Here is an 18,221-nt window from a genome sequence, read left to right as displayed (position 1 = left end):
ACAGAGCCTGCTAACACTTCAGGGCAAAAACATTTTCATTAAAAGCATAGCTTTTTCATTAAAAGCATAGCTGGTAACTGTCATAAACACTAAAGAGAAATTTTAATGGCAGCCACCTGAAAGGAGTCTTGATCCTGGCCTCTTATCAACAATCTTAAATGCTGGGTCACAGATGGAGAGTCATTTCTTAGAATTAACATCTTCTGTCTGAAAAATATGTTTGGTTAGATTTTAGAGCAAATACAAATTAACTCCATGTATTAATTCATGGAAACAATGGAACTAGGACAGTCAATTTTGAAGTAATTTAATGGAAAAATATCACCTCTTGGAACAATAGAACATGATAAATAGAAAGTTACTTGTCTATTATCAAACTTATACACCCTACACAGTTACACAACACACAAATACTCATAGCAAAACAATCCCCAAATATACATATATATATTTAAAAAAAAATAGCTTTTCTGAAGTTCAAGTACTGTACTTAACAGCCTGAACTGTCAAAGAAACCAGCAATTGTATCAATACAAAAACTCCATAAAAATCCCCACTTCAGGACACAGTTATGATGAGGTTATCCAGAGAGACTTAGTTATGTAGAAACAAAGTTCTGTGAGTAGTCTGGCCCAGATTTGCAGGAACAGTTGTAAATAACTAAATTCAGGATAACTTTTCCCGTTCGTGCACTTCGCAATGTAATAGCAACACAGAAAGTTATGGTCACTTGACAGAATCAGGTTGACTGAATTTTTTTTTTCTCTCTGTGATACACCATAGCACTGACCAGGCTTCTGGTACTCAGAGCTTTCTTCAGCAGAGGTAGGAAACATGTCCAGCAAGAGCAAGTGCCTTTGTCATTTTAACAAGTCAAAAAACATTGACAGATGAATTTGACAAGCCCTAAAACTGCTACAGCGTAAGAGAACAGATCATGCAGTTGGAATCAAAGAGGACAGACAGAGCAAAACCCCTCTCTATCAACATTGGCAGACACTCTTTTGTGCTCTGTTGAAACAAAATTACAGAAATAATTTCAGCTTTCTAAAACCAAGGGTTCATTAACACTGGAGGAACAAAAAATAAAAAGATAGCAGCATACAGGAAAGAAGCAGTAATTCCCAAACACCAAAAAACCACAACTACTGTTAGAAGCACACTACACCTTAACAAACCAGAAAAACAGAAATGCAGCTATCAGAAACAGATCTTGGATACAAACGTGGATTGACTTTAAACTGCCAGAAACATCATTAGATTCCTCAAAAAGTTCAGTATAAACCAACAATGAATTAGTCCTTCAAGTAATAATTACTAGAAGGTCAGATATCTGCAAAACTTGCAGACTTTACATATAAAAGAAGCAAAGAATATCCTAACAATCATGAACAGTTTCACTAAAGCTTAGAATACTGATCCTGTAAACTTGAAACTAAGAAAGTGTGGGCAAGAAGTAGTCGGAAGGATAAAGTAATTCATAACTGGGGGCGAAACAGGTTCTCCATCACTAGAAGTTTTAACACTGAAACACATTCAAATCAATTAAGGGATGTTCAACAGTTTATGCTTTTCAGATGGTCAAATTACATCACACAGACTGGATCCTGTTCCTTGTAATGGATGAGATGAAGCATAATTAATCTCTAGCAAGATATAGGTATCAAAAGAACCAACAGAATTTTTCTATCAACTTGATTGAAAAATACTTTTCTCCTCATTTCTACTTACATGACATACTAAACTTACAGAACCAGATATTCTAATCATAACTAAAGAGCTATCAAGAATAGAAAGCTCAAACAAGATAAGTTTGTTTCCAAAACTTTGTTGCACAAGAAAAATAATTGCAATATGCTGCTTCTTTCACTTGAGGCACAGAACAAATCACTGTGAATTATCAATGTGAATGGAAAATTTTACTTCAAATAAGTGCAATATGAAATACTTAACTTGATATTCTATATGAACAACTGTCCAACTTATACTTACACTGATGATCCAAGTGATACTGCTCCCCAGGTAATGAACTGCTTGTTGGAGAGGATGGGTGGAATGTCTAAGCACCCAGCAGCTGTAGACACAGGTCTGTTTTTCCCAGATTCTACCTCACCTTTTATCATCACTTCAAGCTGAGGGCCAGATGGCAGCACAAGGATTTTCAAGATACTTTAAAAATAAATACATAAATTTAAATCCCACAATAGAACAAGCTGATAAAATCAAAACATAACTAAAAAAAATATTACAGATAGGCATTTTTAAAACTAATTTCTTAAGGCAAAAATACAAATACTTCTTTTTATTTTATGACAAAGGCCAGCTTTAGGCATAGCCCTACATTTAAACCCTTTGCACTATAAATACACATGCCACATGTACCTCACACAGTCTTCTGAAGTATTTCATCTGGAAATGGTTCAGATAAATATTTCAGAAACTACAGCTCAGTATTTTTAAAATTATTTTCGTTTTTAATTATTAAAGTATTTTAAAATTATTTTAATTTTTTAATTATTAATTTCTAATTATTTTGACAGACTAATTTTAGAAAGAAACAAAATCTGGCTGTAGATTAAAGAGATGCCTCTTGAATGCCATGAAAAATTTCATTGAAGTTTTACAGGTGTGAGGTATCCAGGAGCACCAAGGAAGAAAATCCAGCTTTTAAATAATAGCCTGAATCATTTCTTATAGCACAGAGAGACTTCAAGTCTTCAAGAAAAAAACTCAAGAACCTCCAATCTAGCTGCCAGTGAATCCCTATGATGCCTGCTTGATAAAGTCCTGAACCCCATCAGCAGGGAACACGGACCGTGGTTACTGCCTCAGTCAGTCTTTTGGCAGCACTTTGACGTAGATTACAAAGTTTCCAATCCTCCTGAGTACCTCAAGCCTGTAAAAATTCAACCTATCCAATAGGATCATACTGTCACTAGCACAGAACTTCTCATTGTTTAATTTAAATGCACTGGGGAGGCTTGGTCATATTAGCTAGTGAAGTTGAATATATTTCGAAGATATTCCTTTGTCCATTCTTGCAGAAACTGGGGATCATGTAACAAGAGAGGAAAAGCTACTCTGGAGAAACAAGTCAGACCCCTGTCATTGCCAAAAACTCTCACGTGACATCTTAATTGTCACTAGAACCAATCAAGTTTGTTTTGCAGAATGAAGTTCAACAGGTGCCAATGAGCAAAACTATGAATGCTTCATCCATCTGCAAAAGGAACATGTACATTAGTGTTGTACAGAACAAACTTTTATCTGATTACAGCAGACAAATAAATACTTGCGATCCTGATCTGTTCTTGACTTTTTTCACATGTTAAACAGAAATTACATTCCCCTTGCCTCAGCAGAGAGAGAAAGAGGGAAGCAACTGAAGGGGCTGCTGAAGGTAAGTATTTTGAAGCTTTGCTGTACTTTAGAACTAACTACCGTATAAAGAGCCTCAGGGACTTACTCTATTTACACTAAATAAGTCTCGGAATATTTCTTGATAGGAAATATTATCTATTCATTCTGCTATACACACCTGAAGAGAAAGATATTCTATAGAACAGGTGAACCTTAACAAAATTCCTTCTGTAATGGATGAGAACTCTCATGAAAACAACTGAAGTCAAAAACTCTCATATGGGTGAAACTTTCAATTTGTTCATTACCTTAAGGTAAAAAGTAATTCAGTTTAACACATGCAGCACAGAATCAGTTATATTACCTTTCTGTAGTTGTTGTGCTTTTTGGAAGAAACTGGACAGTCACTACTTGTTCTTCTCCAGGAAAAAGGAAAAGGTCCTCAGGTTTAACAGCAAAGCAGCTGTCCTGATCTGATGTCTGAAAGCAGGCCAAGGACAAAAGGGAGGGTTAGTTACCTATTTTAAGGGATTAAACACTCCTACAAAATGTAATACAAATTGGTTGTGCACCTGTGGTACACGCAGTTCAGACAATTTCAATACACCTGGAGTCTTCAACACTTTATCAATTAGCACTCAGTATCATCACTTAATGTGGCATTTGTGATAGTGGCCACAGATCCTATTTCCATGGCCTCTGTCCTTAGAAATGATGGACTAACAAATCTCTTTTTGTAAAATGGAACCAACTGCTCCTTCTGTTGACTTTGAAATGCAAGTTTCCAATGTGGTTAGTTATCTTTAAGTCTGGAACCATACTTTCCATGGATTCTCAAAAAATCAAGTAAAGACACTGCTTATCTAAAAAGAACTCACTTTGACTTGGCAAGATGTACAGTAAAAACGAATGCAGTTTTGTTAGACAATACAGGTGTTTCCCAATGCTAATATTCATCTTAGCCTTAAGCACTTTACCAGCTAACTAACACCTGCTGTGCAGCACAGGCTTCACAACTTTTACATATATCAAATATTTTAGTTAAAATTTAGTAAAAATCATAAAGGTATGTTTTTTATAACAAATAAAACTGAAGTTGAGCAAAAAACACCCATATGCTTTTTCCAAAAAAGTAAACTAATCTCTTTGCCATCCTTCATTCCGTATACGTAAATTTGTTAAGCTTTTATCAAGCCACAGAGCTGAGCTAAAATCCCAAGGCTCAGCTCTAGCTTCAGCACAATATGAACAGCACAAAAATCATGATTCCAAGAGGGAAAAGCCAACCTACCTTAACTTTCAAATGTACACTAATGTTTCCAGCATTTACCAATGGCAGATGCTGCTTGACTGTTGAACCCACACTAGTAGAGAGATGTATTTTCTGTAAAAATAAAGTAAGTGTATGTTTGTATATATAAATACATACATAATAAAACCAAACATTACAAAAGTAGGCTAGGAGAGGCAATATGTTCTTGAAATACAGTTTGTAAATATACACATACCTCTGAGTCCTTTGGAATATGTATCCTTGCTGTTCCAGCTCTTGCTCTGAGAGAAATACTTTTAATCATAGTGCTAGGTCCTGGACTATCCACTTCCACATCCACTCTTGCCAGGAACTCCTCTGCTGGACCCAAGGAACCTAGGAACAATCTCATGAGTAGCAAAAGCAAGCAGGTCTGCCAACAGTACCCATTGCATCCATTCCTATGGATGCATGTCTCCCTTCAGCTACTCTTCAATATTAACTATTCATAGGGTGATAATAACAGCTCTCCCATTACTCCTGCAACACTTTTTTCCTCATTTAAATAAAGTCTCACAGGAACTTTTTTAAGAGTTTTACCTTTTTGTCAAATGTCACTAATGCAAACAAAAAACCTATCCTACCACACCAACCAAACTAGTTGGTATGTGTACTATTTTCTGTTCAGGAAGTCAGAACAATTCAGAGGTTTCTTCAAATCTATTATCTATTTTGCAATTAATGCAATGTTTTCTTAAGTGATGGTTTAATTCCCTCAGTAAAAGGAGTTAACACAAATTCCAGGCATCTTGCAGTACAAACTTAGTACAGCTTCATACTGAAGTAAAAATGTCCCTGGTAATACATAAAGGATTAAGACAGAGATATTCTGCCTCCTACAGTTACTAAAAATTAGTACAATAACTGAAATACTAGCAGACAAAAACCAAACACGGTTTCAAGTTTACAGCCCGTTCCTGCAATTCTAACACACATATATATTAAAAGTTAAATCTGTTTCAGCTTAAATGAAAATCAAGTTAATTTACCTGAAGAAGAAATTTGTTTCTTAGGTGCATGGAACAGAACCCAAACTGTTAAAGCTTCAGGATCCTGAAAAAGAAATTGGTTGACTCACCTTATGAAAGGGAGAAAATTATTGAGAGAAGAAAACAAAACACCCACAAAACCTAAACATGCAAAGGGTGCGCTGCCCAAAAATCATTACTGTGAACTCAAATATTCAGCACTGTCATTTCAGACAGCAAGTAAAAAGAAGAATTAACCAACTACAAACTACTCACTTGCCCATCACAGCTTGCATGTATCACATGATTTACAACTGATGGAGCTGCTGTCTGAGAAACTGCATCCATTTGTTCATTAGAAGTATTAACAGGTTCCTTGGAAAAGGTGAAGCACCTCCAGGCTACTGCATTCTGTCAAAAAAACAAAAAGTATTACAAGTATTAAATTTCTTATTGTCAGTAACAGCAATGCTGATAAATCTGAGAAATGCAAGACAAGTTTTGAATGATTCAATTAGTTTAGAAAAAAAAAAAAAAAAAATTAGGCTGTAGTGTTGGTAAGTATATGATAGTCCAGCAAACCCTCTAAAAACATTATGAAATACTTATGCAGCAAAAGGGGACAAGCAGAGTCTGGTAAGCTTAAGATTTCAAGAAGTTTGTCTGCTCAAGACCAAACATCACCAGTTCCCAAGACAACCTGATCCACCTTAACACAAGGCCAGTCCTTTCTTGTTCCCCTGCGTAAGGAAACAAGGCCAGCTCTCCCCATAGCACAAATCAGCAGTCAGCCCAGCCTATCCAAAAACTGAAAATTGCATTGCCAGAGATGCAGAGGACCACACTGTAGCCTCTCAGGCTATTATATAATGGGAGACAAAGCAGACAGAGAGAAGAATCCTGCCCTTGCTCCTGCAGAGCGAGCATGTTAAACTTGCTGGCAGCAAGCTTGGCTGCTTGTTTGAACAGTCAGCTGTTCCATTTGAATAGTGGAATATGCCTTCACCTTCTCAAAGAGAAGAGGAAAGCTTCCTCAACTTCTCAAAGGGAAGGCTGGGAAGGCTCGGGAACCCTTTTCCTATCTGCTGCCCTGTGCTACCAAAGCAAGCACCAGAGGCAGAAACCCATGGCTAAGCTACAAAAAGTAACCAACAGACATGAAACAAACCACACATCTATCCCAGAAGCATTTTTGTTGGTACCATTTCAGCAGAATCAAATTACCACCCTGCAAAAACTATTTATTTCCTGACTAACAAAAGACTTCTTGAGAAGTCTTACATTGAGTGACCAAGATGTATTTCTTAATGATATGTAACAAAGTGTTTGGGTACTAAAATTCAGTATCACAAGATGTTAACTCTCACATACAGAAGTTTACTGTACTTACTGCGTTAATAATAAGTCTAATTGGCATAAAAGCATGGGTTTTGTTGATAAGTTTTAAGGGAAGAGCCTTCGAACTGCCAAAAGGCAAGTCACCAAAATCCAGGCTATCTCCTTTTCCTGCTTCCACCTGGTTTTAAAACAAAGCAGAACTTAGAGGAAAGGAAAACCGTCAAAACACACTACCCTACAAAAGTACCAGGAAAGAAAGTATGTTACTCACCTATTCCATCCTCTTAACCCGATATCCACATATAATACAAACCTCCTACCAGGGGTAGGAGTCTAAGAATTATGTTTTCTTTGATATTAGAAGGGGTTACAGCCAATTGGTTATCTCCCATGCATTTTGCCTCAATCAATTAAGCCAATCTTAGTGCAATGTTTATCCACCAAAATCCAGCACCAATCAAGTTATTCTGGATAATTCAAACTAAAAGTAAATTTAAACCATGATTACTGCTAGCAAGTAAGAAATGTCAGTTTTAGATAGTTAAAAACTCATTTCAGCAAGTTAAAAGTTGAGAAAATATATTTTTAATTTTTAAATTAAAAAATTAATTTTTGCTAGCTTAAAAACTCTTAAGTGTAATGATCTGCAGCAAAATGCAGCTTTTATTTGGTACTTTTTCCTATCTCAAGAATGTAACAACATTCAGCAGAGATTGAGCACAGGGTTTAAATTTTATTTGAACATGACACAAGTTTGAGCTATATACTACGAAGAACATCGAGAACAGACTACATGTGAATGAATAAAAAATCCATTAAAAAATAAATAAAAATCTATGCAAGAAGCATTAAAAACTATATCCATTCCTGTGCATTCACTATTTCAAAACACATAATTAGCCGACAGCAAGGTAAAATATCACCATAAATTAAAAAATAATGTTTGCTGTTGCTAATGGCTGAAAATTTTACTTTTCTCAACTGTGTCACAGACTACCATGTACTTTGTTCAGGCACCTCCAGAAGTATCATCAAGCCTTTTTATGCCTGCCCATACTCTTAAATCTAGAACTATATGAATTCAGATTTAATTATTAATGTCACACTGTCTCCCATCTGGTTGTTCGTCATGATAAGACACAAGACAAATGTGCTTTACACGTGCACTTACTTTTAATTTTTAATTAGTCCAAAATAAGAAAATATTCTCTACAATCATAAACAAGCTAGAGGTAGTGAGAAACCAAGACGAAGCCTGCTTGATGTAAAAAATAAAGAAATCCTTACAATTGGAAATAAGTGCTTTTTGTTACATTAAATTCCCAATCCAACAGACCAGATACCTAGTAAGCATCAGATGTTTAAGGTCTTAACAATGAAAAAGTAATGCCCAGTCTTTTAACAACGAAAAAGTAATTTTTTATTTATTCTTTCCACACAGAATCCTTCATTTCCAGCTAGCTGCATTTCCACAAGTGGAACTTCGCACATAACAACATGCTTCTTAAAAATTTTCTTCTATTCCCACTCAAAACATATGAAATTCCATGTTTCTTTGAGGAGCAACTTTTCAATCCCATTATTTTCCAGTGTCATTAAATGATTCATAAAATTGCAACAATGAAAGACCCACAATAAACAGCAACTTACTTCTAAATTAGGATTTTCAGCGACTGCTGTCAGAACTACCCTGCTTGCCAAAGCTTCTGACTGAACGATTGTCTCGGCATCTGCAGAAACTGGCCAAGATGAAACATTGAGGATACACTGGAAGATCCCCGAACGGGAAGGTAAGAAAAGTATTTTCAGGTCGTTGGTAGAGTAGGGTCCTACAATGGTTTTGTTCTTGAAAACCAGACATTGATATTTCATAGGATCCATCTGAAAAACAAAATACCTGTCATTTTCAAACAAGCCTTTTACCAGAAGACATTTCCTTTCCAAATACCACATTTATCTGGCACCACTTCTTAACACAGATATTTCGTATATAGTTCTCCTCCATTTAATTGATACCTCTTCATATTCATGGCCCGTTTGCATCCTGCTCAACTGCAGGCCTTTTCTTTTAATTTAAACAGAGAAGTCAGCCTGAAAATTGCTGAGATGTCTTTCTACCATCAAAGAAAGATTGACACTGGGAAAATTATTAAGTAAAACCCTGATTTTTGAGAAAGAATGGCAGTGTATCTCAAAGTTGACTGAAAAAACATTTGTTCTAATCACACTGTGCAAACAATAACATATATTTATTCATGGAAACAACTGTAAAGCAATTTAATTTTAAAAATCACCTCTTGATACAACAGAATCACTGGTAACAGGAGCTGCATAAAAGCCCTGTGAAGCTGATTAGAAAATTATGCAACAAATCCTTGTTCTCATATATACACACACACACATATATATATACACACGAACACACAGAATTGTGGCCTGATGTTCTTTAAAGAGCAAGTATTCTAAGAAAACAAGATCAAAACCAGAAATCATACTCCTGGAAAGACACATGCTACATCTGCTGGAAGAATATATCTGAGGGATGTGATCAGAAATTTCTAAGATTTATAAGCTGCAATATTTAAAGAAAATAATTGTCTGCTATTCCTCAATAATATGGACCATATAAAAACAGCAAGAACCGTATTTAAAAAAAGAAAAAAGCAATACTTTATACAATCTACAGCTGAACTGAACTGTGGACAACACTGCATAGTTTCAACAGATTAGCTAAAGAGCAGTCTACCAAAAACTAATAAGAACAGAAATAACATCTAACTGAAGTTACCAGGTATCAAACTGCCAGAAGCTCAGAGTACCCTATGCTTATTCTGTCATTATATTCTTCTCTACTAAGTGTATTCATCAATAAAAGAAATTAAATCATTCTGACAGACCTTGACTCTAACTCATTCTAAATTTCTCAAGATATCGTACTTCTGGAACTGCTAGTATGAAAACAGAAGTACATAGAATTTAACAAAACTAAAGTGCAAGACAGCCAATTTATGGCCTGCAAGCTACCTAAAACCCACAGAACAACCCATCTAGCTTGAAGTATGCTCCAAATATTTCTCATTTTCCATCATTCAAGATCTCCTAAAGAGGAACAAACTGCCAAAAGTGTTTCAGCAGTAACAGTCCTCAGCATGGATGTTTTTTGGCCTAGAGCTGACTTTTATTGCATAGACAAAGGTGGGAATGAATAACCCATAAACTCAGACTTTCCACACTTTATGCACACAATACAATTCTACAGATCATTCACCTCGTGTGGCATTTACCTCACAAAGTCTACTTGTTGGAGGAAGTCAGGTGGCCTGGCTAAAGAAAGTCGCATTGCTTTTGTGCATATTAACTATAAAACGGGGGAAAAATCACAGATCTGTAAAGAGGGCCTTGATTTTACATATGGTTTCTGGTAAGATTACAGTATTATTCAGTTTTATGAAAAAAAAAAAAAAAAGATCTCTTACCTTTTCCCCATTAACTGAAACACTGAGTATTCCAATGTTGACCTGCAACCACCGGTCAGCTGGATTATAAACACTAAGAACTGTCTGTGATGCAATTCCCACACAACAGGCATTAGGGAACTTCAGTTCTTCTGGTACTTTTATATGTCCTTTGGAAGAAAATATGCTCCTGTTAGTTACAAGTACTCAGAAGCAAATCAGCACTCAGGCTGCCACCAAGTTTATGAACTCATATGACAAATGCTTCATTATGGCAAGGAAACATTTGACTCCTACAGTTCTCATAAGAATGATTTCCACAAGCATGAAATTTGAAATTTCGATCATTTCTAATTTGCATCTTAAAGTTCTACTGTCATAAAAACAAATACTTATGGAAATGGCACATTCCATACAGACCCACAAGGTGTATATATATACATATATATATACACCTGGTATAAAACACTCAGTGGTCACAATTTAATTAGCACTAGCCCAACTCAGAAAATTTGAACACTACTATTACAAAATCTTGTTCGTATAAAAATAGGTAAGGAGTACTTCACCATTTTAAAATGCACTAAGATCAGTGCTTTGGAACAATCAATAAACAAGCTCTAAACTGTCACAGCTTCAAATCTTCAACCCCACTACCTTGTCATTTAGGCTGAAAGAATTAGCCAGAAAAAAAGTATAGCATAAAGCAACTAACAAGATTGTAGGTTAAATGAAACTTTTTAAATTAAATAGTAATTTGTGTTATTTAGGTTTAGAGCTAAGTCTAGATACCAAGTCATAGCAGAAAGGACAGAGGACACTTGGCAATTTATCTTTCCCTTCATAACTAGCAAACAGTTTCAACCCTCCATAGGGTTCAAACTTCTTATGAGCTTTGGCCTTCACTGACTGCTAATACCAAATTAGGCTGGAAATAGAAGTGTCCTCTACTTTCCAGATAAAATACAATGGAATTTCAAGAGCATGACTTGTCTAGTCATGAACTGCAGCTAGGATTTTTTTTCCTCCTATGAAAGGTAGTTTTAGATCCTTTACACAAACACAGAACTACTTAATATTGAAGAATGCTGAAATTCTTCTAAATTATGAGAAACATTTTTAAGACCATTAGGGGAGCTGTAAGAATAGACACTGAAGTCAGAGAACATCATTAAATAAGGAAAACTAGTTATAGGGTTTGCATAAACAATAATTGCAGTTACATTAATACCATCTTAATTTACTATAACATAAGCAACATCACTATCACCATTCCTGCCCACAGCTGTATTTCAAACACACTGTAGAAATCACACTCACCAATACCAGGTGACTTTGACAACTCCCACTCCCTTCCGCCAGTTCCAAGAGGTTGTCCAGTACATGGTTTTATATTTAAGATATTATTATTCCATGAAGTAATGTGTGGATTATAAAGTGAAGCTGCACCCAAAAAGCCAGGACCAATATTTGGACCTAAAGGAACTCCTAACATAAGTGGATTCTCAACATGTCCTGCTGGGATACCAGAACAAGGAAGCCCTGCTGGAAGGCCAAAACCTGCAGAGCTGCAGCCATGAAACTGAGACAGAACTGCATTTCCTGTAGGTTGTTTAATTCCCAGATGCTGTTGTGCAAATGGAGTTGTTGCAAGACAATGTCCTGTAAGCAAAGTGGGGACAGAAGAAGAAATTGCTTGACTCTCAGAGGTAGTGACATGGGATTTAACAGTGGATATATGAACATGCTGTTCACCAGATGAGTTTTGATTGCATGGCAAACAGGTGTTTAATCCAGAATAAACAGGTAATACATTCCGAGATGGTAATCCTTGTCTCTGTGCTTTGTTTGTTTGATCCTGACACACTTCTTGTGCATCAACGTTGACAGAAAGTGGCGGAAAGGTGCAGAGTTTACTTGGTAAAGCTGATTTAACATGGTCTAGCTCCTCATGATTTGCTGGTCCATTTGAAGGAATAAATGGAAGATGATTCATCTTCACAAAACCTTCTTTGGCCAGTTCTTGGTCCAGTACATTATGAGGTTTTCTTTGAAAACCAGCAAGTTCATTTTCTTCTTGTTTCTGGTCAATACTAAATACTGCTTCTTTTCTATTTCTTTGACATGAGTGGTCTTTTAGATTTTCTTTTCTATGTTCCTGAGGAGGAATTGGGCTGGCCTGAATTATTGTTGTACTCAGTTCACCAGCATCTTCACCCTTGTAAAAAAAATATAACATGCAGTATTACATATTTTAGAAAAGCAATAGGGTACACAAGACACACCTAATTCTGGTACTGCCTGTTCAGCAAACTTTCCTGTCTGATCATTATTGGGACTGCCATCCAATACAAATAATCAAGTTTGTCTTGTCTGAAGTTTTGCTTTTTTAACTGTGACTCTTCACCTTGAAAAAGAAAACCTGCAGCTTCAACCTGTCTGCTACCCTTAAGACACATTCTACTGCATCTGACTGAGATGGAGTTGATTTTCTTCACAGCAGTCTCTGTGGTGCTGTATTTTTAGATTTGTGTTCAAAACAGCATTAATAACACACCAGACATACTAGCCAGATTAAAAAAAAAAAAACAAGAAACTGAATGGCCTTGAACCAAATCAGTAACTGAAAAGGATTTGAGATGCATGAAAATGCACTGATACAAACATTTTCTTTGTGCGCTCACACAAAGAAATCATTGAATCCCAGAGACCTTGCCATTTTGACAGGTATGGTATAGCTAGAATGAGCACTTATATTTACACAGGCATGCATGTAAGTCAGAAAGGCTCTTCAGGTTTTATCTGTCTGTTTTTTAAAGTTCCATCCACGATTACACACACTTTGGAAGGGGGGAGATGTAATAAATTCCAGATTCTAAGGAATGCACAAATTCAGATAAAAGATTGCCAATTATTTCAATCAGTCTAAGACTGCAAGCCTGAACATAAATTTCACCCTCAGTGTACATTCTTTTCTAAACCAGTAAAAACAGTCAGAATGACTGTCAGAGGTAGAAAATTACAGTTTCAGTCCTGAAAAAAGTAGTACAAGCTACATTATGTATTTATAAACATTTCTCCAGAAAAAAAAAAACAAACCAGGAAAATTTTTCTCCTAACAGCTGAAGCTGAACAGCAAGGGAGCCTCAGGTATGATGAAAGCAATATCGATCCTGCAAAATACTACTAGAATACTGCAGCACATTCCAAGAACAGAATGACTTAATGAGAACCTATCGAAAAAAATTAAAGGAAAAAATTCATCAACTCAAACTTTTTCAGAAGTTCCTAGCTCTTTGACTTTTTTGCTATGTTTGTATTAATTAGTGTGTGTGCATTTAGCACAGTTGATACCAAAACTCAAATTTCCAAATAACTCAGAAGCTGGAAAGAAGAATACCTTTTCCCTATGCACAGCATATCCTAAACTGTTTGAAAACCCTTAAGGCTTTTCTAATTTAGAATTACTTTGACCTATAAATTTTGGTTTAGGGGCACAGGTGAGGTGCTGTTTTGTTCTTCTTACCCAGTATGTCCCTGGACTATGTATCACTGCAGAGTTCTTACGGGTACTGCCAGATGCAGAGACGTAGGTTAATCTGCTCATGCTTGGACTCGAATAAACAGACTGAGGTACCACATTCTCTTTGCAAGGAGATTCCTGACAATGTGATGGACAAGTAAAGTCCACTTCAGATCTGAAAAAGAGATTCAAAATATGCCAATATTAAAATATATATTTTTAATGCCATCAAGAAAATAAATGTTACCCGTTGCCTTTACTATTCTAAAAGTCAACTTAATTAGCTGATCTGTTAAATGCTAGTCAGTAGAAATGAGAAATCAGCTCTCAATTCACCTTTACAAGTTCTGGTTTTGATGCACATAAAACATATTTTCATTCTATATAAATCCATATAGGTAAAGCATCAGAGTTCCACAATTGAACTCAGCAGCTAAGGCCACAGAAGAAACACAACTTATTAAAAGGTGAATCAATATACTTGTATCTAACTAGATTAAAAAGTCAAACAAAATCCCAGGCATCACACATTAGCTTCCTATTCACTATTGAGATTCTCTTCATTTCAAATAGCTGAAAACACAGGATCTCTCAGCACTTTGTTCAACAAGAAAAGTTAACATGACAACAATTAAAATGACTGACAATTTTAACTGGAAATCCTAATAGCTATATAACATGCCTTCAAAAATACATCTTCTCCTGCACATATTAATTTCTGAGAAATGCCAGACAGCCTGTAATTCTAATAACACCTACAAACACAAACTGTAGTTAAATACCAAACAATGAAATTGAAAGTTAAGTCAGAGAAATCAGTTGCTTCATCTTATGAGACTGCACACAACCATTAACTACTGGCCATGTTTGTGTTTAGGACTACTGAATTAATTTAGTTGTAATCTTATGACACTTACTGTTATGGGAGTTCATTTAAGAAACATTGTTCTTTCAGTTGCTAAGGAAATCTTAAACCTTGGACACAAGTATGTATCAAAATACAAAATAATCAAAAGCAATACAAATATTTCTACCCACCCTCTCCCACAACAAGCAATAATACAAATCAGAAATCTTAAACCTTGGACACAAGTATGTATCAAAATACAAAATAATCAAAAGCAATACAAATATTTCTACCCACCCTCTCCCACAACAAGCAATAATACAAATCAGAGAACCAAATTGAGCAAAATACTTCTTTGTTTAAAAACATATCTTCTTCATTGATCTATACAATGTCCAGCTTAGCGTATAATGAAGTCTTATCCTAATAAAGATCACAGTCAACATCCAAACTAACACATGATCACTCAACAATCCTCATGAAGCACTAATTCTTATAACCCGCACCAAGAAATTTACCCTGAAAACGCTGTTCCAGAAGTCTCACTAGGAGAAGAGTGAATCAGAGGTGAAGTTGAAGGTCTGAAGCTACACTGCTCACCCTCCAGAGTTAAGTCGCATTCAGGTAAAATGGGTTTATGCTCTGGCAAATAAACAAAATTTAAGCACCATATTTATTTATGGACAGGAAACAAGTTTACTGACTAAAAAAAAAAGCTTTTTCAACATCTAATTGTATTTCTATAGGTTTACTTACCAGTACTATCCCGGAAAGTTGGGGAGAGCTTCTCAAAAGTTACATGTTTTGCATTCCCCCTACAAGGAGTACTGGCATCCTTGCTTCTCTTCTCTATATTTTGCTTCCTCTCATCATTGTTCAATTTCTGCACAGGCTTGGCTGTTGTAGGACTTACTGAGACATATTTACTAGATTGCTTGGCAGGTTTTAAGTTGCTAAGGGACAGAGTATTTCCTGCACTTCCCTCCACCAAATCATTACGCGATTCAGGAACAGCATTTGCTGCTTGATCTACTGTCTCTCTATCTTCTCCTATACTACATGTATTAGCGAGATTGCTGTTCTGATAAGCAAGCAGATTTCGCTGTGCCACTTCCATTTTTGCTGCTGAGAGAATTCCACATGTGTGGGCTTCATTTTCATTAAGTGTCTCTGATCTAATATCAGCATCCATTGACTGTAAATGTTTACTATTTACCAAATCTGACAACTTCTCTGAACATCGAACATTATCTGCAATTACATCTCCGTGGCTCGGAATACCAGACAGACTAGAAAAATTCTGACTGTCACTTTCTTCGTTAAGATAATCAAGCAATCGCTTCTCTATTCCTTGCTGTTCGCTATGATTATTCATCCAGTCTTCTGCAAGAGCATACTTATGTTTATCTTTACCCAGTAAAAAGGTATCAGATGTAAGGTTCTGGACAGATGCTTCATGTTTCATGACACTCTCATATTCACTTTCATATCTGTTCTCATCTGTTTTTTTGAGGTATTTTTCCATATCAAATGCACTATTTTCCTCGTTGCTGGATAATACCTCATTAGCAGAGAGTTCAGCCTCTTTAACAACTCCAGGAAGGACACGTGTTCTTTTACTTTTATTGGAGAGTGCCATCATCATAGCAGCTAGCTCGGAAGGTTCAGCACTGGAGGAAGCATTAGCAATAGCATTTGCAATTGTGCTGATACTCAAGACAGAGTCAGAATGATTAGACAAGCTATCTGCAAACTTGCCTTTATGAATTCCATCCTACAACAAAAAAAAAAAAATTAAGCACCACAGTAAGAAATTTTTGTTTAATGTTTTGTTTCATGTTTGCATTTCAGGACATGGCAATATATTAACATTCTTCATTGATGCATTTTTAAACACCTGTCTAGAAGGAACACTGCAACAGACATTCTCATTCTCCTGATTTTTTAAGTCTACTTCCCAAAGGCTTTTCTAGATTAAGTATTGCTTACTAGGAAGCCTTAGTTCCTGTGAAATTTTTTAAATCCTAAAATGCTTTATTTAGTTCAGTTGAAATCACTGGGAGTAAAATCCTATCAGGGACAAACAGCACAGAGGTTACAAAAACCAAATATACAGTAACTTCCCAATTAACTTGAAATCACCTGCCTCTAGGGAGACAAGACACAGCTATTCCTACAGCTTTTTCTATTATTCAAGTCTGATTTCTTCTTTAGTTTTCACATTGGTTACTCTTAGCAAAGGGCACAGAGTAGGTAGAGAGTTATGTCCAGAGCCCAATTTCTTTCTGTCTCTCTCAGATGGACACAGACTCAGGAAGAATTGAAAACACCTGTCCTCCTGTAGATATGTATGCATGACTTAACAACATCCTCATCAAAAGACAGACAACGTATGGAGCAGACACGTGCACCTTGACTGGACTGAAAACAAGCTGAACTGTCAGGCTCAAAGGGTAGATCAGCAGCACCAAGTCTATGAGGAGGCCAGTCACTCTCTGGTAGAGTATCCTGGAGATACTCTAGACAGAGGCCAGTACTGTTCAACAACTTCATTAATGATGTGGATGATTGAGCAGAGGGCACCTTCAGCAAGTTCCATCATCATACAAAATTGGGAGGTGTGGCTGATACACCAGGAGAGCCAGCTGTCATTCAGAGGGACCTCAACAGGACAGAAAGATGGGCTGAGAAGTTCAAAGGGAAATGCCAAGACCAGCACCTAAGGAGGAATAACCCCAGGCCCCTGTACAGGCCTGAGCCAACCAGCTGGAAAGCAGCTTGGCAGAAAAGGACTTGAGGGTCCCGGCAGACAGGAAATTGACAACAAGCCAGGCAAAGAAGCTCAACAGCATCCTGGCCTGCATTAGGAGGAGCATTGACAGGAGGCTTAGGGAGCTGACACAGGCAGGGAAGGTAGGTATCAAGGACTACCAAACTAAAAAGACTTTTTTCAGACTTGCACCACATTTATATTCTTAAATTCTATCAACTAAAAGATTTTATTCCAATTAAACTATCCTAAGAAACAGGGGCACCTACTAGGATTCAAATGAACAATATAAAAAGCAGTGAGCTGATGTGAAAGTCCAAATTTAGCTGTATTCAAAGAAACAATAATAACAGGAATAATTTGAATTTTGTTTCAGTTCATAGTTGCACTTTAAAGAAACACAAGAGAAGTACCTTTGCTTTACTTTTGGTAGCAGCTTCTGTATTAATATTTTCATGTATTCCAGCAGCTTTATCCACCCTATGCCCTGAACCTTCAGAGTTGGTAAAATCTGCATGTTCTCTTGTTTGTGCTTCTAAGTCATCTAACAACATTAAAAAAAAAAGAATTAATTTACAGTAAGGAAATAATCTAAAAACCTGCATTCTTGGATACACATGCTCCCTTAATGTCCCATAGAAAAAAAGA

General features: G+C 36.3%; 1 protein-coding gene across 1 annotated transcript in view; it reads right to left on the bottom strand.

The window, feature by feature from the left end:
- CEP192 (centrosomal protein 192) overlaps window positions 1–18,221 on the bottom strand; it is a 55,941-nt gene that overhangs the window by 23,892 nt on the left and 13,828 nt on the right. The window contains exons 13-27 of the mRNA XM_068193046.1: window positions 17,987–18,117; window positions 15,560–16,577; window positions 15,322–15,445; window positions 13,960–14,131; window positions 11,754–12,651; window positions 10,455–10,603; window positions 8,629–8,859; window positions 7,031–7,156; window positions 5,917–6,051; window positions 5,662–5,725; window positions 4,869–5,008; window positions 4,652–4,744; window positions 3,725–3,840; window positions 1,993–2,169; window positions 117–207 (exon numbers count right to left, since the gene is read on the bottom strand). Coding sequence (XP_068049147.1) covers window positions 117–207; window positions 1,993–2,169; window positions 3,725–3,840; window positions 4,652–4,744; window positions 4,869–5,008; window positions 5,662–5,725; window positions 5,917–6,051; window positions 7,031–7,156; window positions 8,629–8,859; window positions 10,455–10,603; window positions 11,754–12,651; window positions 13,960–14,131; window positions 15,322–15,445; window positions 15,560–16,577; window positions 17,987–18,117 — 3,665 coding nt within the window. The remainder of the gene's footprint in view (window positions 1–116; window positions 208–1,992; window positions 2,170–3,724; window positions 3,841–4,651; window positions 4,745–4,868; window positions 5,009–5,661; window positions 5,726–5,916; window positions 6,052–7,030; window positions 7,157–8,628; window positions 8,860–10,454; window positions 10,604–11,753; window positions 12,652–13,959; window positions 14,132–15,321; window positions 15,446–15,559; window positions 16,578–17,986; window positions 18,118–18,221) is intronic.

The sequence above is a fragment of the Anomalospiza imberbis genome, chromosome 1 (assembly GCF_031753505.1).
Source record: "Anomalospiza imberbis isolate Cuckoo-Finch-1a 21T00152 chromosome 1, ASM3175350v1, whole genome shotgun sequence".
In the NCBI taxonomy this organism is placed as follows: domain Eukaryota; kingdom Metazoa; phylum Chordata; class Aves; order Passeriformes; family Viduidae; genus Anomalospiza; species Anomalospiza imberbis.
Note: the sequence above shows the minus strand (reverse complement) of the source record. Positions and strands in the feature narration are given on the sequence as shown.